The sequence below is a fragment of the Mauremys reevesii genome, linkage group 10 (genome assembly GCF_016161935.1).
Source record: "Mauremys reevesii isolate NIE-2019 linkage group 10, ASM1616193v1, whole genome shotgun sequence".
In the NCBI taxonomy this organism is placed as follows: Eukaryota; Metazoa; Chordata; order Testudines; family Geoemydidae; genus Mauremys; species Mauremys reevesii.
Window position 1 is genome coordinate 56,045,581 of NC_052632.1, and position 21,124 is coordinate 56,066,704.

The 21,124-nt window shown below is 49.8% G+C and overlaps 1 protein-coding gene and 1 long non-coding RNA gene across 2 annotated transcripts in view; one reads left to right on the forward strand and one right to left on the reverse strand.

The window, feature by feature from the left end:
• Nucleotides 1-13,737, reverse strand: part of PPL (periplakin) — a 53,595-nt gene extending 39,858 nt beyond the window's left edge. Inside the window, exon 1 of the mRNA XM_039491704.1 lies at nt 13,525-13,737. Within this exon, the coding sequence (XP_039347638.1) occupies nt 13,525-13,586 (62 nt within the window). The 5' untranslated portion in view covers nt 13,587-13,737. The remainder of the gene's footprint in view (nt 1-13,524) is intronic.
• The window catches only part of LOC120373359, a 47,901-nt gene that overhangs the window by 1,662 nt on the left and 25,115 nt on the right, over nt 1-21,124 (forward strand). The window contains exons 2-3 of the long non-coding RNA XR_005585508.1: nt 16,445-16,559; nt 17,022-17,072. This is a non-coding gene — a long non-coding RNA (uncharacterized LOC120373359). The remainder of the gene's footprint in view (nt 1-16,444; nt 16,560-17,021; nt 17,073-21,124) is intronic.

The window sequence follows — 21,124 nt, forward strand, 5'->3', positions numbered from 1 at the left end:
GAGGCTGGCTCCTCTGAGAAGGGGTCCCAGAAGTTGGCAGACGCTACCTGGAGGAATTCTGCCCAGATACAGGGCCATCCCCAGGGGTGTGTGGGGCCTGTGGTGGAAGTGATGGATTCATCTCTTCCAGGACCAACCGTGTCGGCCAATCACACCGGCCCGTGGGGCTCCCCAAAGTGCGTAGCCCGGAGTGATCATCCTGATTCGCCCTGCCCAAGGGACGGCTCTACCCAGATGCATGAGCTGGCAAGGGACTGAAAGTGGATGGACCTCATCGTTGTACAGAACCCTTCTCCTTTCTTGGCCATCTTGCTCCTCAGCTCTGGAAACTGAAGTCTTCTATTCACCCTGGGCAGCAGCAACAAGAAGTTAACCCCCATGGCCGCACCAGTGCACCCCAGCCCCGTTCGGCAGGGATCGCTTTGCGGTGGAATGGAAGTTCCATTTTCACGGTTCATTCGGCTTTTGGCCTTTCTCTTAAGACTGGCAACAGGCAGGCGAACTAGTGCCAAACAAAGGAGTGGTTCTCCTACTTTTCTCTCCTCCTCACCCAATAACTTGGCTGTCACTTTGAGAGGGCGCCATGTTTGTCTGATAAAGGATTCGAGCACTTTTGGCTTTTGAAATTAACAGGACTGCTCCCATGCAAAAGCTTATATATGTGCAGGATCAGGGCCTGACTCTGCAACATGCAGTTTCAGCCTGCCTCCTAAACTGATAAGAATTCTGTTTGCTGTTAGTTCCTTTGTATAATCGTACAGGATTTTGAACCAAAGTGTTCTCATTTGACTGATGAAATGCCTGAAGTCCAGAGGTCAGGTATTTCTGGAATGTGCACTTGTTCACACACTCTGATATGATCCTGCATTCCAGCTTTACACCTGATGACAGGTGCTGGGAAATCCCTTTGGGGGCTTTCATTGTCTTCTTGAGTTTCCCTTTGCTTCCTCATTGCTCAAAATCTCAGAGTGGAATATTCACATGGGTGTCCCGCAGGTTGCTTTTGACCACAAGTCAACTCTGGGCTACAACTGAATGCAATCCAACAGAAATCAGAGCAGGGAATTGGATCCGACTTTATAGGGGATTTGTCCAAAAATCAAAAGGTTCTGGATTTTGGTGGGAAGACACTACAATTCAGTTTTAAATGGCTCTGTATTATCCCCTGTGCTAGTTTCAACAGGTGTTGACAATCACTCCTGCAACCTTGATGTGGTACTATGTCTTCTCTTGTTATTTAGGAAGGAACAATCAGTTTCACACATACAGAATGGGAAGATACTATCTAGGAAGGAGTACGGCAGAAAGGGATCTAGGGGTTATAGTGGACCACAAGCTAAATATGAGTCAACAGTGTGATGCTGTTGCAAAAAAAGCAAATGTGATTCTGGGATGCATTAACAGGTGTGTTGTGAGCAAGACACGAGAAGTCATTCTTCCGCTCTACTCTGCGCTGGTTAGGCCTCAGCTGGAGTATTGTGTCCAGTTCTGGGCACCGCATTTCAAGAAAGACGTGGAGAAATTGGAGAGGGTCCAGAGAAGAGCAACAAGAATGATTAAAGGTCTTGAGAACATGACCTATGAAGGAAGGCTGAAAGAACTGGATTTGTTTAGTTTGGAAAAGAGAAGACTGAGAGGGGACATGATAGCAGTTTTCAGGTATCTAAAAGGGTGTCATCAGGAGGAGGGAGAAAACTTGTTCACCTTAGCCTCTAATGATAGAACAAGAAGCAATGGGCTTAAACTGCAGCAAGAGAGATTTAGGTTGGACATTAGGAAAAAGTTCCTAACTGTCAGGGTAGTTAAACACTGGAATAAATTGCCTAGGGAGGCTATGGAATCTCAATCTCTGGAGATATTAAGAGTAGGTTAGATAAATATGAATCTATGAATTATTAGTGTCTAGGATTACTAGTGCAGCCCAAAGGGGAAAAATCCCTCCCTTGACAGCTGGCTCACAAAAACCGGGGAAGTTTTAGCCATGGAAAAATGACCAGCCTTAAGAACGATGTGTATGACTGTTTTCTCAGCACATGGCTACTTTTCATCACACAGGCTGAAGCTGTGTGAAAGCGTGCCCGTTCCATTGAAAGTGTACAGGTCAAATTCAGCTCAAGCATAAGTGACAGTCTCTCTATTGACTTCAGTAGAATTACACTATTGGCTCTGTATTTAGCCACAGGAAGCACAGAATAGTAGCATTTACTACAAGGCTTTTTGATATGGTTTCTCTCCAGGCTATGATCCCATCAGCTCCTACGCATGTGAGTAACCCTTTAGTGAAATTAAAATCTAGCACTGAGGCTCCCCAGGCTTCAGAGCCGAGCTCCAGACTGAGCCACAATCTCTACACAGCTCCTTTTAGCAGTGCGGAGTGAGACTTGCAAGCCCAAAGCTGTCAACCTGGCTGCAGAGACTTGCTGTTGCTCACTGTACCCTTTGAGGCCCTGGCCAAGGGCCCTTGGGCTGTATGGGTGCTGCTGTGCATGAGAAGAGGCAGTCCCTGCCCTAAAGGACTATCTATCTGAATAGACAAGACAGACAGCAGAAGTACTATTGTTCCTATTTTACAGATGGGAAAGCAAGGCCCTGAGGAATCAAGTAACTTGCCCAACATCAGCTAGCCTGGTGCAAAGTTGGAGTCCTAGCCCAGTGCCTTAATCACAAGACCATCTCTCCTCTCTGGGTCTCGCTGCGAATATAATACAGGAGGGCTGGGTTTTAGGTATTTACTTGCCCTGCTTTTGTATGAGGTGGGGAGGGGAGGAATATTACCAAGGGAAGTAATGGACCAAATCTCTTTCTTGTTCCCATCTCAAAGTTAATGAAGTAAAATGCAACAGGTAAGAGCTAGAAGAGCACAGCAGCATCTTCCTTGGGAGAGACACGCCCGGGGATGACTGGGACTAAAGCGATAGCAAACTCCTGCGTGTGGGTGTGAAGCTGGTGTCCAGTGCGTAGATAATTGTTGTTGTGTTTATGGAGAAAGGTAGCTAGGAGCCTGCAGGGAAGGACAAGGAGATTGACGGCCAAGGAGTGGAAGGAACGATGCACCGGGAATGGGCAGGGCAAGTGTTTGCACACACGGGGTCCGTGTGGGTTTCCGCTAGCCATAGACAGGCATGCTGCTAAATGTCTTGCTCTGAGAGTGGAGTTTTTCAGCATCCGTGACTGGACACGCTCCGTTGAGCCAGGGTGTCCAGTTCATCTTGTGCTCACCAAATGGTGGTTAGATAATCGTGCCTGCTCCTGCTCTTTCCATTGCGCTGCCCAATTAGTACGTCAAAGCGAAGGGAGTGACTCCGCCTGAGCAATAGCAACGTAGAGCAGATAAGGTTTGAAACGCGGACTTGGTGACAGGGCATCTTTCTTGTTTTGTGACAGAGTCTCATCATGCAGCTTCCTCCACAGCCCAGGTGTGATGTACCTGGACCTTCTTCCCCACAGCTCGGGGAGGCAGGCAGAACTAGCCACACTTTCAGTAACTTCAAATGGAGTATTGGTGCCCTTTTGGAACGGGTCAGCTCTACATCCAATACAGGAACTTGAGCCATCCCATTGTTACCACAGCCATGGCTGGGACTAGTGCCGGAAGACTCTGTGGTACTGTAACACTCATCTGTCCAATACCAAGAGCACCCTTTGCATTTGAGTTTCTTCATTATGGTTCCCACACCCATTAGTTTAAGCAGCTCTCTTCTTAGCTGGCTATCCCTTAGCTTCCTCTTCTGCAATACCATTTCCACTTCCATGCTGAAGCCACTGGTATTATGGGGCATGTAGTCTGATGCATGCTGTCCACACTACACCACTTACAACTCCTTGGGGTCCTCCGCACTGTAGAAGCTGCAGCTTCAAATCGTGATTAGCTAGTGCCCAGTGGGCTACTGACTTCACGTGTCTGATATCATCAGGCCTGATTCTCTTCTCACAGTGGGGTAAATCATGAGTCACTATCAATTGAACTATTCTCCTGGCATAAAAGTAGCATAAGTGAGAGCAGAATCAGCTCCTTTCTGGTGACTCTTTCAATACCTACAGTACATGGGGGGTTTGCTATAGCTCTGCATGGTTTTATTATCTGAGCAGGCGAAAGGATTTCCACTATGAAGATATCCAGGGTCTAATTCTCTGGCATAACCTCACTGAAGTCAGTGCTTTGGATTCAGCCCATATCCACAAATTTAATACATCTGGCCTGACAGATGTTTCTGAGCAGGCTTCACTGTATCGAATAAAATCCTCTCTGTATAATGGGTTAAATTCTGCACTGACTTACGCCCCCCCCCCCACAAACCCCGCTGGAGTCAATGGCCAGATTCTCCTCTCACTTGCACGTTTGATGCTGATGTAACGCCGTTGATTTCATTGGGATTTGTACAGGATGTCAGTTGGTGCTGACTTAGCTCAAGATCTGTAGTGCTGACAATTTAATCTCGATCCCAACTTCATTAACTGCCACGATCTTTTCCTTTCACGTGGAGGCTCCATCATCCTCATCCTCCATCATTCTTCAGCAAGAGAAGATGTTTCCCCAGTCCAAGGAGGCTGTTCACAAGTTTACAAAACAAATGTGGTGCCATTACCTTTAGTTCTCTGGTTGAGCTCTAAAGAGTTAAGTTGGAACTGAACTGTGTTGAAAATGAAGTGGGGAGTATTTGACATCCATGAGCGAGATCTTTTTTTAGCAACTGGAAGGACTTAAGGCCTCCTGGGATCTTTTCTGTTGTCTTCAATGGGTAGACACTCAAGACCAAGGAGTTGCACTAGTGTAAGTAAGAGCAGAATCTAAATATAACCCACTGGGGGGTGTGCATGTGTGTGTGCGCCCGCCCGCTCCTCTGAGCCTGAGCCACAGATGATACATGTCTCTTCCCACCCCAGCTACACAATCTGGCTTTTGAACTCAAGCTATAAAAAGTGTAGAACTCCCTGGTGTCAGCCAAGCCAGAGGTTAGCACTCCAGAAGGCACTATGTTGCCAGTGGATCGCTCTTCTGGCTAGTTGTTACCCGCAAGAAATGCTCAGATGGGTACTGGCTTCTTTTTGGAATTGTTTAGCTATTTCTTACTTGTGTGACAGTCATGCCTAGAAGCCTCAGTCAGTGGCCTTGTGCCTAGTCCATTGGACTGGGATGGAGGTTCTATTCCTACCTCTGCCATTGGCCTGCTGGGTGACCTAGAGCAAGTCACCTCGATGCTCTGTGCCTCAGTTTCCCCATCTGTAAAATGGGGCTAATGATACTGACCTCCTTTTGTAAAGTGCTTTGAGATCCACTGATGAAAAACCCTATGTAAGAGGTAGGTGGTGGTGTCATTAAAATGAAAGTTGGGGCTCTCTTGTGCTAGATTATGTGCTATTATTTAACACACCAACCCCTGCAGCCTGAAAGAGAGGGATGGGGCTAGGTTCTGATCTTATTTCCACTGCTGTAAATGCGGAGTAGTGCCACTGGGCTCAGAAGAGTTACTCCACACTTACACCAGGGTAACTGAAATGGGAGTCAGGCCCAGAGCCTAACACAGGCCTGGGACTCAGAAACTCCTGGATGCTGGTTTTTCATTCTCATAGTGACTTTTTTTAATAATTAAATTAATAATTGGAGATATACCAATCTCCTAGAACTGGAAGGGACCTTGAAAGGTCATCGAGTCCAGCCCCCTGCCTTCACTAGCAGGACCAATTTTTGCCCCAGATTCCCATTGTGTCCTTGAGCAAGTCACTTAACCTGTCCTCCCTTGGTTTCCTCATCTCTGTCATGGGGCTGATGAGATTTCCCCACCTTGGAAGCATTCTGAGGATTAATTACTGCAGATGGTGTTTGTCAGTTGTTACCTATATGTACTAAAACAGCGTTTGGTCCACATTCCAGCCTAATGACTGCAGCACTCCTCTAGGCAAGTAGACACACTTGAAAGTCCAGCACCTGCTCTGAGCCAGTTCTCCAGAATGCTGTACAGACAGGGCCCTGTGTCTGAGGTGAATTGTGTGGGCACATAATTCCCTTAGTTTTTCAGCTTGGGTAATTGATCAACAGAATCTAAGGTTTCATTAACAAAAAAAAGTGTCCACCCTTTCTGGGTGGGAAGATAACCTTCCAAGTGTAAAGCAATGCACTGGCATCTACCTGAGTCTGAAAACTGCCCAAAGCAATAGTTCTGAGTGAGGGGGTTGATGCTCCCATTCAGCCTGATGTGTTGTTAACTCTGAAACCTAATGGTGACTGTTTAAATGTCAGTATCGTTCAGCAGGCTCATCAAGCTGTTGCATTGAGTGGCAGGTATTGGGATGGGGTGCAGCAGGCAGCTAGCAGCTAGCTGCTCTCAAGACTTGCCAGGGAGGGGAATGAGGAATTCGGCCTCCCCCATTTAAAGTCACCTCCACCCTCCCTAATGCCAAAAGCCTCAACTTCTTTCCGAGGGCCAACATCCAATGTGAAGTCTTTGCTTTCTTGAGTTCTGAAACTCCAACTATTCCCTACCCTCTTTGCCAAAATTTCCAGCTCCTCCCACAACAACTTGTCCCATGCAGTTATGTCTCAGCACATCAGCCATGGCACAGAGTAAAATGAATTAAATTCAGAAATAAAAGGCAAGGGATAGTGCCTCAGCTGTGCAGGGCAGAGGAGGTGGAAGGGGGATGGTGGTGTGTAATTCAGGGGTCTCCCCTTGCAGGCCAGTGTGCCAACATAGTACACAGGGCCTTTCATAAAGATAAGATCCAGTGGGCAAAAGGTTTGATCCAATGCCCAGTGTAGTCAATGGGAGTCTTTCTAATAACGTCAGTGAATACTGGATTGGACTCTATATCCTGTCCTCTGTTACATGTGCGCAATGCCATTGATTTCAATAGGGCTGCACCCAGGCAGCAGAGCAGGGTTTAGCCTAGTGAGCGTAACTAGCCCAGTTCTGGTTTCCCTTCATTTTTTTACCATGAGAAACTCTGCTTTGAACAACAAACGGTTCACGTGTCCACATCACATCAGCATTGCACACAGGCAGCCTAAACCCGGCCTCGTTTATACGGAGCTCATCTGCAGCGTGCATTAGGAATGGAGCATGACTGCCGGCCCTGTAGGCGAAGCGCTGTGCAGAGAGACGTGTGGAACAATGAACAATTACCCCAACCCGCTTCATTCCAGAACTTAGTGCAATATAAAATTGTGAGCTGCCCGAGAGGCCAGAGCAGGGCTGGGGCACACCGGTAAAGCAGTGGGAGGAAGCCAGCGCTATGGAGAGCCTTGTTATAGCTGTTTATTGGATCTGATCGAGCCAGAGCCTGGCATAACTTCACCTGCCCGCTGCTGATTTACAGCAGCCGAGGGTCTGGACTGGTGTCTCCAGGCCGACCAGTTGAGCACTAAACCTCACTTAACCAAACAGCAATCAGTCTTTGGAGTGAGCCAGTGCAGTACTGCCCCTCCCACCAGCACTAGTTTGGTTAAAATCATGAGATTTTTAAACAGCTCGGGGTTCCTTTTATTTGGCTTCTGAGCCTCCAGGGCACGGTTCAAGCCTTTCTCTACACCCATGGAGGCTAGACACTTACAATGGGGCCCCGGGCCCCGACAAGGACTCCTAAGCCCTACCGTAATACCAATAATAGCTGTTCTATCAAAGCTGTGATTCCTGTGTCATCACTTGACTCCATGAGCTGCTGTTCTTAGGTGGAAACCCCCCCCACAGCGTGAGACTGGTGCTAAAACCCTGCGAGTTGGCACGACACGCCTGCGCTTCATCCACAGAGCCAGGGCTGTTTAGCCTCGCCCAGCCTTCCCAAGCTGCGTGTGTCTGTCCAAAGTATTCCCAGCAGGAGAGCTAGCATCCCACTCTCTGGGTCCAGGCCCTTCCCTCCCATTGACATCCAGCAGAGGTGAGGTTACCCAGCAGACCCCAGGAGGCAGCTCTCTGGATCAGGCCCTATATACACCCACACCTAATACTCAAAGGGCCAAGTTTGCAGGGTCGAACGTCTCCATTTTCAGTGCCTGGGTAACATTCGTGATGAGCGTAGAGGGCTGTCTTGTTTTGGATTGCCTGAATGGTTGGGGGTGTGTGTGTGTGTGTGTGTGTCTCTCTCTCTCTCTCTCTCTCTCTCTTTTTAAAGCCCCATTTGGGAGGCGATGCTGTTTGACAGTGGGAGAGACCACCGAAGCTGACCCCAAACATCCATAGGTATTTTTGGCTCCCCTGCAAAGTCCTGCTGCCCTGCTTGTGTCCCCAGGGGGAAGTGCAAGCCAAAAGGAGCCGGTGCTGGTGGAGGTTAATTCCCAAGCAGGGTTCAGAGATGGCTCATGGATAGGGTGACCAGATGTCCTGTTTTTAAAGGGATAGTCCTGTTTTGGGAGATTTTTTTCTTATATTGGCGCCTATTATCCCCCACCCCCTGTCCTGTTTTTTCACAGTTGCTATATGATAACCCTACTCATGGAGGCACTCCCAGCTGGCGGTTAATTGTGCAGCTGAGCCTATTTAAGTGGAAAAGAGTGCTACTCTCCTATGAGACTAATGTAAGGGCTGCTGATCGGGGCAGAGAGGGCTGGCGTGACCTAGGAGCTCCTCTGGATTGGGTTGCACCCCTTGGCTTTCCTGTTTGCAGCACTGCCTGGAATGAATGTTCAGCTAGAGACTTTTACCAAGGGGGGGGGGGGGCGAGTTCAGGTTAAACCAGAGTCCCTGCATTACACCCCATCTGAAGAGAGGGTGATTTGGCTTCAAACCTGAGCCTCTTAACCCCTGTCATTCCCCACCCAATCCCCCGGCCTTGCAGTGGGATAATAGCTAGCTATTGATACTGTCTTTAACGCCCAGTATCGGTGCAAACTGGGTCAGGGCTTTTCTCTTGTTCATGGGAGACACTTCTGGATCTCATCATCTCTGCAACTCGCTCATGGGCTGAAGAGAGACTGAATCCTTGGGTTTCCTTTACTGAAGGAAAACCTCTTTGTGTGAAGCAGCAATGAGCGCGCGAGCTGGGTGAGTTCAGTGGGTAGCAGTTAGGTACAAGCTGCAGGCCTGGGCAATCGAAATCTAAACCTGGGCAAAAGGCAGAGTGCGCCGCCAGGCAGTGTGAGTGGGTAATGGTGAGCCAGGAGACGGGGGTGTAACGGAATCAGGGGTAAAACAAGAACCGATCAGAATCTTCCCCTACAACTTGAACTGAATTTTCAAAAGTTTGAAAAAGTTTAATTTAGCTTCCACCCTCCTCCCAAAATCATTTTCCTGGCTCTTCGCTTTATAGCTTTGATCTAGCTCAGCATATCAGAAGCCTCAAACTACAGCAAGACAGCCTGTTTCTCCCCAACTTCCTGGCTGATTAGGAGTACCAAAAACACTGATTCTCATAAGACAACTTCATCCTCTGTTGAGTTCCAGGCCAGGTTTGCCTACCCAAGGGGTCTGGCTAGTTTGGAGAAGCTGCCGCACAAGAGTCAAACTTCTCTGCTTTGCCGAATCAACTGTAAATTCTGCACCTTCTGTAAACCATCCATCCCTAGTTCTAATTTGCAAGCTCAGATTGTGTTTGGAGTCTGGAGGGAATCCAGGTTTTCTTCTCCTTGCTACAATGAATCATTCAGCCTTCACAGCAGCCTAACCTTGGCTCTTGGGAATTTTAGCATCGTTTCCACTGTGCATGGAGGAACACCTGAACTCTATTTAACCCTGTTCCCCCTCAGCCTTCTACAGCTTTAACACATTCACTTGTTTATAATCAGAGATATAAAAAATGGGGAAAAATCCCAAAGCCATTATGCAGGCAAAATTGGCCTTCAAGTCCATGGATTCTGAAGGAGTAAAGATACCTTCGGATCTAGCCTTTATCATATTTTGTACCTGGCAAGAGAACTTCACTTGCTGCATGCTGACCCCATTACGAGCTAAAAGCAGAGGTACTTTGTCAAGTGTGGGTTAATTGCAATAGAAAGGGAAAAAATGTCACCTTGCTTCCCTCAACCACAGAAGCAGCAATCAGCCTAGAATTTAATGGCTGCTGTTGGTCAGCTCACCGGCTGTGACTGAGCTCTACTATCTTGCCATCCCTCTGAACAACACTGTCTCTCCATTTACGTCTATCTCCTGTCCCTTCCACTCAGGCAGGACGTCTTTTCCCTTATAGATCCACTCTGCCTAGCCCTGCTGTCCAACAAGCTCTTTCTTGGTGTGCTCAGTACATCACATGAGCAGCATCTCCCCTCTGAAGTTGCATAATATATTCAGGAGAAAAATAAAATCACCAGAGAGAGGTGGTATTTAATTTGCAGTTCCAAAGCTGCATCACTTCCCCTGCTAATATCTCTGCTGCTGGGTGTCACTTACGGACCTCTTATCAAAACAGGGGCTTCCTTTCTGCTTGCAATTTCCACACACATTTCTCTACCCCCAGTTCAGCTATCGGTGCAGATCTGGTTCTTTCCACCTCTAATTACCTGCCTGTGGGGGCAAATCAGGATAAGTAGAGGTGCAAGTACTCTGATTTGCACCTGCAGTTCATTTTTGCTGGTGTAAACTCCCCCCAAAGGCCCTTTGGAAATGTTAACCCCTAGCACCTGATTCTCTTGCTTGGCTCTGTCTTGATTCCATTTTTCATCTGGATATTATAACTTAGCACCTGGCTAGCTGTGGCCTTCTGGCTTGCCAGGCCTGTGGGAGCACGGTGTAACTCAAGCTGCCAAGAGTGTGTTTTTCAGCTGGTTCCTTCCCATTCATTTTGAAGTGGGTGTGTTTGAGTTAATGAAGGAGACTGAGTATAACACAAACACAGAGGCCTTTTCCAAGTCTCCACCCTAGATGCCTCTTCATAACTGATCCTTTAAAAAAGAAACCAACTCACACAGATGACATGCTTGTTGGATCTCACCAGAGTTTGATCAAAGGAGCACGTCAGGGAAACCTTTAACAATTCCAAAAACAGCAACACAACAAAAGAGTTTCCATTCAACTTTGCAGAGGAATCAGGCCAACTTCTCTTTCAGTTTTCTCTGGGGGTTTGTTAGGAGTGATCAGGAATGTCATCTCCACTAGCATGGAAATTCTGAATGTACCCAGGGATGCAGGAGGTGGGAGAGATAAGAGGTTTCTCTGAGCTCCTGGAGGAGCTCCAGATTAGAGGGAGGGTGTATGGAGAAAAGAGAGAGATCATTGTTAGCAAAGAGGGGGCTGCTGGGGGAGAAGGTCCTGGAGCTGGGAGCAGAGGGTGGAGCTGATTGTGGGTGGAGGGTGGCAGGGCTCCTGCACGGGGGACTATTAGAAGGTGGTGGGGATCCTAGATGGGGAAGGAGTGGAATAATAGAGTGGAGGCAGGGTTAGGTCCTGGCAGATGTAATTCACCTGTTGCTCCCAAATCAACATTCCCAAAGAGGCTTGCCCCACAGCCGTGGGCCTGATCATCACAGAGGATGGGACAAGCTCTGTCACTGCTGGGGATCATGGCACAAGGGCTGAGTAACTAACAAAAAGGACTGAGAGGGGGATAGATTAGCTAACAAGACCTCATGGAGAAAAGAGCCTCGGATGCAATCCAAGCAAGCTGCTCTGTAATGGGGTGGCAGGTGCTTTGTGCCATCTGTTCTCATGGATAAACTGTTTCCACCACTAGCTGGATGGCTGATGATGGGTGTCAGCAACAGGTTGGCTCTCTACCCTAGACAGAGCTTTGCTCTCCAAGGGGGCATTTGCCTATCCCCCGTAGAGACTGGATAATCCATCCACGGGCCTGTTTACCACAGGGGTCCAGTATGTCCTAACAGGCACAGTTCATTGCTAATAGGTGCTTCTAGCAAACTACGGCCTGCGGGACTGTCCTGCCCAGCCCCCGAGCTCCTGGCCCGGGAGCCTCGCCCCCGGCCTCTCTGCTGTTGTTCCCCCTCACCCGCAGCCTCAGCTCGCTCACTCCACCGCTGGCGCGGTGCTCTGGGCGGTGGGGCTGTGAGCGCCTGACCTGGTGCTCCGCTGCGTGGTGGCAGAGGCGTCGTGGCTGTAGCACCACCAGCCACCAGTGCTCCAGGCAGCATGGGAAGGGGGCAGGGAGCAGGGGGGATTGGATAGAGGGCAGGAGAGTTTGGGGTGGTGGTCGGGGGCGGGGGTGTGGCTGGTGGTTGGGGGGGAAACAGGGTTGAATGGGAGCAGGGGTCCCAGGGAGGTAGTCAGGAAGGAGCGGGGGTTGGATGGGGTGTCGGGGCAATCAGGGGATAGGGAGACGGGGTGGTTGGATGGGGCAGGGGTCCCAGGGCTGTCAGGAATTAGAGGAGGGGTTAGATGGGGCGGTGGGGGTCTGGGAGCAGTGAGGGGACAGGGGTCGTCAGGGAACAGGGAGGGTTGGATGGGGCAGGGGTCCCGGGGCTGTGAGGAATTAGAGGAGGGGTTGGATGGGGCGGTGGGGGTCTGGGAGCAGTGAGGGGACAGGGGTCATCAGGGAACAGGGGGGGTTGGATGGGGCAGGGGTCCTGGGGCTGTCAGGAATTAGAGGAGGGGTTGGATGGGGCGGTGGGGGTCTGGGGGCAGTGAGGGGACAGGGGTCCCAGAGGGGCCATCAGGGAACAGGGGGGGTTGGATGGGGCAGGAGTCCCGGGAGTGGGCAGATAGGAGGTGGGGGCCGGGCCACGACCCCCTCCCCTAACCAGCCCTCCATACAATTTACAAAACCCGATGAGACCCTTAGGCCAAAAAGTTTGCCCGCCCCTGTTCTAGCCAGACTCTCTGCCAAGGGATTAGGGCCTGATCCTGTGAAGTGCAGAACACCTTCAGCTCCTATTGAAATCAATGGGTGTTTGAGGACAGTCAGCCCCTCACAGGATCGGGCCCTTTAAACTTCCCCATGGGGGCCACCGAACATTTGCAGCACTTGCCCTGGTAGCACTGTGCAGCATCCTAATAGCTCGGCCTCTGGCGTTCCCTTGCCCGCTGGCCAGAGCTGGCACAGCGCCCAGTGGGTGTCTCCTTTTGGCACCGGCCCCCTGTGCACGGAATACATTACTTCTTGTTTATCAAATTAATCAGCGTGGGTTGATGTTTTAAGCTGGACACATCGAGACATGTTCTTCTGCCTTGGAATTGGCCCTTTCAAGGAGACGTAAATAAGGTGCATGGCAGCATTGCGGGAGGGAAGGGGAGACACAGAGGTGTGGCCACACCCTGGAGAGATTAAATTCTGGAATGTGCCGACAACCCCAACGAGCACTATTTTGAAAAGCAGGGAAGCCAAAGGAAACAGCAGCGCCAGTTCTACTGGCCTAACACTGGGCAACCCCAGAAAAGCTGCATGCAAAGTAACGCTCTCTCTGCTGTGCGTCTGTGGTCTTTGCACCTCTCAGATGCCCTGCTAGCACCTGCTCGCCGGGCTCTTGCTCTGAAGCCTGGCTACAGATCTGCTTGGTTCTACTCTCTCCAAGGAACACGTAGGAACTGCTAATCGTTACCTTTCCACTTTATAATCTGCATCTTCCCAGCTCAAGGAGAGCCTGACTTCTACAGGCTGCAATGGCTGGCAATGCCAGTAGCCTAGTATGAAGGAACACAAAGTACTCACCTCTTCTTCTGTGCCGAGGGGCTGTACTTCCCTTTGTTTCTTTTCCTGAAGAGAGAGTTCATCGTGATTTCCCTGGTGCTAGCAGCTGCCTCAGTGCAAAATGCTGGCTGCCAGCTCCTTCCCCAGCTGGCTAAAGGAGGTTGCTGCTAGATCCTTCAGGTACAGTGCACTGTTTGGGAAGGAAGGAACAGGGAAACTTGCAGCTGCCTCCAGTCCTGCTCTGTCACTACTCCAGGGGTGTGAGTTCTCCCACTAAACTGGGTAGGGCTCTCCCAGAGAAGGTGGTGCTTACCTACCACACATGTCACTGACACAGGCGGAGCTACATGCAATTCCCCAGTCTGCTTTTGCCTGGAGCAGAGCAGAGGTTACTAAACGTGATGATGAGCAATATAAATCTCTGTGTGCGTGTGTGTGAGTGAAGGTCAGGGCTTACTACAGCCACTAGCACAGGAATTAAGCATTCCAGGCTATTGCCGTCCTGTTGTTAACAGAGGCAGGGAATGGCTAGAGATTGAGCCCCCAGAATGTGCCTAGCAAAACAAGTGGCGATTAGAGCTGTGTAACTGATTATTTTTCAGTTCCCTGGCAATTCTGAAAAATTTGGAAAATAGGCTTTATTTGCCAGGCGCTAGGAATGGGCAACAGGGGATGGCTCACTTGATGATCACCTGTTCTGTTCACCCCCTCTGGGGCACCTGGCATTGGCCACTGTCGGTAGACAGGATACTAGGCTAGAGGGCCCTTTGGTCTGACCCAGTGTGGCCGTTCTTATGTTCTTAAAAAGTTGTAGGTTGAGTGCAATGTTTCACTCAACCCAAAACTAAACACTTCATGCTGATCTTGAGTTTTTTAAAACCTTTATAAAACAAAATCTAAGGAAACGTCACAATGACAAGTTCTTTTTAACTGAAAAATGGAGGAAATAGATCACGGAGTCTTGCTTCCACAAAATGGAGTGTGTGTATAATTGAGCAACTGTTCTGTCTGGATTTTGCTGCCATGTGAGATTAAACAAACGAATACAGGATTGTGTAGCCCTAATCAGGGCCGAATCCAACACTGGTTAGGTCCCGAGGGCAAGTCAGTGCAAGATTTGGCGTACCGATCCTGTAACTCCACTGATATCAGGGCAGTTCATCCAGGCGTGCACCAGTGCACAGGAGATCAGAATTAGGCCCATTCTCTGTGCACTGTGTGGGATGCAGGTGTCCGAACTGGTCAGGCGTGGTTGCTTGGTAGGCAGAACAGTCGAGTGGTTAGAGCGGGGGATGGGGCCTGCTCTCAGTGATGTCACTCATTTGATGCAGAATGTGACTGTGGGCAAATTGGTAACGGCTATGTTTTCCACAGAGGCAAGGGATTTGTTCACTGGGTGTGAGCCCCAGACAGAGACAACTTCTGAGGGGTGCTGAGCATCCACAGCGCCCACTGAGTTCAGTTGGAGTTGCGGGTGCTTAGTTCCGCTGAAGAGCAGCCAAAGTGGTGGCAAGTTGGGCACCGAACAGGAGCAGCTTGTCTGAGATTTCTGTCCTTACTCTGCCTGTTCCTCATGGCCTGTCTGGATGAGGACAATGGTCTCGATCTACCACACTGAGAAGCTGAGAGGCTTCACTCACTAAGGGTACATGTGCACAGCAAAAAAACCCAAACGGCACAGCAGTGAGGCTTGGAGCCCGGGTCTACAGACCGGGCTTGTGGGGCTTCCATTACGGTACCAAAACAGCCGTGTAGACACCTGGAGAGTGGATTTCAGAGCCCAAGCTCCAGCTGGAGCTGGAACAGCTCCGTGGCTATTTTTAGCACTGTAGCATGAGCCTGACCCAGGTTCTGAGACCTGCTGCTGTGAGGTTGGTTTTTTTTGCTGTATAGACGTACCTAAAGGGGCTGATTTTCATTCGCACTCGCGCCCCCTTACATCAATTGGGCAGTGCAAAGAGGGGTAATAGAAATGAGACTCTGGCCTTAATGTCTCCAGTTCTGTTCTGTACAGGTTCTCCGACCACCCTCGCCCTAGCAGCCGAGTGCTAGGAAAGGGCTGGGGGCCCCGTGGCTGAAAGCTGATACAGAAGTTCATGGCAGCAGCCCTAGTGTCACATTCCTCATCAGACTTTCCAGGGGATTCTCCTACGAGCTGAGAGTCTGCGCCTTCTCCCCAGCATTGCCAATCATTCAAGGCTGCCAAACTGCCAAACGTGGCCCAGGCAGCCTCCCCCCCATACAGCTCAGGGAGAGGTGGGATAATGAATGACTCTGACAGGCCAAAGGACACTTTGGCTATAGGCTCATTCGTTGGCAGGAAAACATGAGCTCCAAAGAGCTGCCTGTTGATCTGAATTAAATTCAGATCCTTTTAAGAGAGCCCCAAGGTTCCTCCAGGGAGCAGGCGTGCTGATGGGTGTATGTATGCTGTACCTATGGCCTCTTTTAACACTCCTGTTAATTAATAATTTAAAGTCACCTTGGCTGTGTAACCTTGGCATGCACTCCCTGCGCTGCCCAACGCTGGAAAAATGCAGGCCTTGGCAGCCTCAGGACTGTCCCATGGGTGCCCTCTCCGGGTGCGAGGTGGGGGAATGTGCCCCACAGGGCTGTGCATAGAGGGGCCTCTGAGTGGTCTATTGCGCCATCGCAGTATCTGAGCACCTCACGGTCTTTCCTGTAGCCATCCTCCCAACGCCCTTGGATGCTATTGTCCCCGGAATGCAGATGGGGCGCTGAGTCACAGAGAGACGAGGTGACTTGCCCAAGGTCACAGAGCAAGTCTGGGGTGGAGCAAGGACTCAAACCCATCCCTCCCGAGTCCTAGGCTAGTGCCCTAAACACTGGACCTCTTGCCTCTCTATGCACCGATCTCTCCCCTCTCACATGAAAGGGAGCATCAACTAACCCCATTGCCCCATTTCCCCTTCTTCTCCAGACCTCAGAGAGCCCTGCAGGGACCCCGGGATCTGCATGGGGGTGAGACCGAGAAAGGGGGTGTATGAAGGAGATGTGTCTATATCTCCTAGTCTGCGGTGAAACGCTCAACCAAGGTATTTACTGCATTATTGCAAACTGCTGCATTTTGGGGTTACTCCACAGTAATCACATGCTAAACCCAGGGGCAACTAGCTATCTAGTATCACACCATAACATGCCTCTCTCCTGGTACTGTGAAAAGTGACTTGTGCCACCACACTGAAGGCAGCTGGCTTGTGAACTACCCCTAAGAGTGGACATAGATAGGTACCAGTGGTAGTGCTAATGTAGAAGGATAGTGAAACCTGCTCTGCCAGCTCTACTGAGCAGCTAACTAGGACTTGAACATATTGGATGGGGATGCTCCCATATATCTGTTCTATGTGGCTAAGTCTTTATTTCCACATCTGGAGGTACCAGCAATCTACATATGTAAATAGGGTAGCAGTATATGAGCAGGTGTGTTAAAGACCGGTTCATGTGGGTTTGCTTATAATAAATAATACTTCTTTCTCCTACAATATCTTCCATCAGAGGAGCTCGGAGCACTTCCCAGCGAAATCTTAGTCTCACCAGACCCCTGTGAGGTAGGTAAACATTACTTCCATTTTCCAGATGGGGAAACTGAGTCACTGAGCAATAATGGGCCCGAGCCTCTAAGTCTTTTGCTGATTTCAGTGGAAGTTAGGAGCCTAAGTACCTGTGAGGATCTGGGCCAAAGTCACTTGACCATGGCCTGCCAGGCAGTCTGTGGGAGAGGTGGGAATGCAGGTCTCCTGCCAGTGCTTTAACCTCCCCTTAACATTAACATAGGGATGAGAATGGATAGCGTAAATGCTGAGGCTGGGGGCCTGTGACAATTTACACCAACTGAGGATCTGCCTCTCCATCTTTCCCCACAGCATTGACTCCATACACAGCATTGACTCCATTGCTAGTGCTTGATTAACAAATAATCAGCAGCAATCCTGACAAGAGAAATGAGCATGCCACAAGCTGGTTTAGTGAACACAGAGCTCCTGCTTGTCCTTTTCCAGTGCCCCTAGTCTGTAGTCAGCTATCTCATTCCACGTTGGCTGCCAGTGACAGAGTGAGGCTGGCACATGGAGCTAGCTAGAGAGAGAACTATTTCATTAGCCAGCATTTTGCAATGAAAGAGGGGATTTGAGGTGTTAACAGGAGGTGACGTCACTCCCCTACCTGGAGAGGAACCGAACAAATAGTGTGAGGTGCTGCCAAGCCAGAGACGGGTGGAAAGGGAAGAAATCATCCCCAGGGTGGAGAGGAGGAGGAGGAGGAGGAAGAAGAGGAAACTAGAGCCAAGCAACATGGGATGCAGAGAATGAAGCTAACTGAAAAGGGGGAGAAGGAGTCATGGGCAGTGGGTATTGGTTATCATAGGCCCAAACAGCCAGTGTGGCCCCACCCACACTCTGCTCCCAGGGTACGTCTACACTACGGGATTATTCCGAATTTGCATAATAAACTTTTTTAAAAAACAGAATTATACCTGGCAGATGCCATAGCATGGCAATCATGGAGCTTGCTTTTGCTTTTGCATGACAGCAGAGATGGTTACTAGCCAGGATGATCATGGCTACAGTCTTTTGTACCAGGACGGTTACCAGTCCTTTTGTACCATCAGCTGAGGCTGATGATGAGGATGATTTCATTCATTTTGTACCATCAGCCACCCATTGGCAGACCCTAGAAGCATTTGGAGCTCAGCCAAGAATGCAACATTTTCAGGCTGCAGAAAACTGTGGATAGATAGCAGTCCTCCCCAGTCCATGAGCATCCATGATTTTTTGGCTCGCTTTCCGTTCACGCTCACGCTGCAGTGCGCTGTCTGGTTATGGTCTGGTCTGGAGATTTTATTTTAAAAAGGATTCTTCATCTCTCTTCTGTAAGCGCTGACTGATAGAGATTTGCCTGCCCTACAGCGATCACACATCTGCATGGTCCATGGGGAGCTCTTTTTTTTTTTTTTTGACTGCATCGCACGCCACGTGCTGATCGGAGCTCCGCTCCAGCTGGGCAAACAGGAAATATTCAAAAGTTTTTTTTCTCTTTTTTGTCTATCCTGCATCAGCATCAGATTGTTCAGATGTCGGTGGTGCACTGCACTGTGGGATAGCTCATAGCCAATACCAAATACCCACCTAACCCTAAACCACATATGTTAATCCGATATGTTAATACCGATACTAGCGCGCAGTGAGGAGGAGTGGGAGTAGAGCCATTAAAATCAATAAAAATCGATAATAATGTATCTCCTGTTGTGTGGTTTTCGGTTTTAAACGTAATACGCCCTATACCGATTTCCGTGTGTAGACCAGGCCCCTGTTCCCCTCCTGCTTCCCTCTCTGCAGGTGTCTCTTTCCCTGTGCTATGGCCCCAGCTGGGGCTGCACTGCCTGCTCTCCTGGTGCTGCGGGGCTGCGGAGGTTGGGGCCGCGCTGCCTGGCCACCCGGCTCTGGGCCTGGGGGTGCTAGCCCGGGGCAAGGGCCAGCAGCTGCAGTGTGGGGGGGTCTGGGCTCCGGCGGGGAGTGTGGAAGGGGCGGGGCCTTGGGCGGAAGGGGCAGAGTTGGGGGCTAGCCTCCCCAATCCAGTGGTGCACTCACAGGCCATGAGTGTATGTAACACACTACAAATCTTTGGGCCCAATCCATAGAGGTGCTGAGTGACAGCTATAAGGAGAGTTGAGGGTGCTCAGTGAAGTGCAGCCTCAGGCTCTTTGTGGGGAGGGGAGCAAACCTAACCAGCCAAACCTACCGCAGGCAAATGATCCCTTTGGACTGGACCAGGCAATATACAGTATATGGGAATCCTCTCTCAGCAAGCTGTGCACAGCTCAGGGAGGATCTTCTTCTGGCAGGACAGGGTAAACCAGAGAGCACAGGCCTGAAGATTGAGAAGCATGAAGGCAGAACAAACAAGGGAGATTTCCTGGGCCCACCGAGTTAATTGCCCGAGTCCAACTTGCCATCTTTCACACCTGAAAACATCACAATTGATTTCTGTCTAGTACCAAGGCAGCAGGGGACCTTAGTGACAGTTAATGTATTACAGCCTTGTAAATTAATAATGCTTTGTCTTCCGGTAGCACTTTCCAACCAAGGATTTGAAAACCCTGTGAATCAAACCTAACAATCGTCTCAAGCTCCCACGCCTGCATCCTCAATGGAGAAACAGTTGTCGTTTGGCATGCTAAGAATTTCCAGTGCTGGGGAGTGTTTCCAGGGTGGTTATGCAAATCAAGAGTTCTATCTGTAAGAAAGCCACAAACCCACTTCCCACACTCCCCACGTACCACCCCACACCCTCAGCACGCTAACGTCTGAGCAGGGGGACTGAGAACAAGAGATGGAAACTGGACTTGTTCCTTTCAGTGGCTTGGTGTGTGCAACAGGACATATGGGGGTGGCCTTATCACGCAGGAGACCCCAGTCTGCTGGAGGGTTGGTCATGCTTTGGATGGCTTCCATGACTTGCCAAGTTCATGCAGACTGCACGGCTCTCAAAGGCACAGAGCTCCAAGCAATGGCTTGTGGTGTTTGTGTTATACACACTAGGGGTGTGTAGCAAAGTGATGTCTTATGCTTACATTTGGGCCCTTCACTGTGTGGGTCAGTGGCTTAGTACCAGTGCTGTGGCATAGGTGCACAGGAGTCAGGAGATGCTTTTGTTCCTCACTCTGTGGGCTAATGTGCACTAGGGATGTGAACGAATAAGGATTATGGTGTTGCCTATGGCTTGGTGGGACTCAGTGACATCTGCACACAAGTTTTGGAGCAGCCTTAGGGATCTGACTCCTGGCCTACTGGAGCTCCAAAATGCTGTGGGAGAAAAACAGTGTCTCATTGCGTACAAGCACCTGATAGCCAATACAGTGATGCAACCTTGGGGATGGCTTCTCTCCCCCACTCCCTGTTGCTGGATCAGCCCCATGTTCCCAGGCACATGAGTTCAGGGGCTCAGAATTAAAATGGTGGGCTCCAGGCTGGAGAGGAAGGAGATCGTTAAGCTCAAACATGGTGAAAAAAACCCCAAGGCCTGGTGTGGAGGTTGGGGAAACCCCTCAGTGAGAGAGAACCAATGCAAACCACATGATGCTGCCTGGGCTTGAAGGCTGAGTCAAAGCAGACCATGACATCTAGTTTTATATGGGTCCGAGTCATCCCTGGTGTACCTGAAGTCAGTGAATTGACACCAAGGATGAATTTCATCTAAAGGGCCGGGGATTACACTGTGTCAGTTCAGAGTAATGAAATGGAAGTCAGAAGAGTTATTCTGGCTCCACAGTGGTGTAAATGAGATCAGAATTTGGCTCTGAACATTTACTCACTGAAGCTCAGGAAAACTTCATAACCCTTTGTCGAATCTATTCCTCCTGTGCTGGCTCCACAGTATCCAGTATCCGCACTGGCCATCTATGTTCAATACATTCATTTCCATTGCTGCCTTTCACTACTGGCCCAACCGTTGAATGAACCACAGCATCTTAGAACTGAGCTCTTATTCCTAGATCCTCATTTCTGCAGGGACAACTCCAGCTCAATGCTGACTGTGGTTACAGATTTCCCTTTAAGGCTACCAGCGTCAATTTTTATTCTAAATGGATTTAGTTATAGACAAT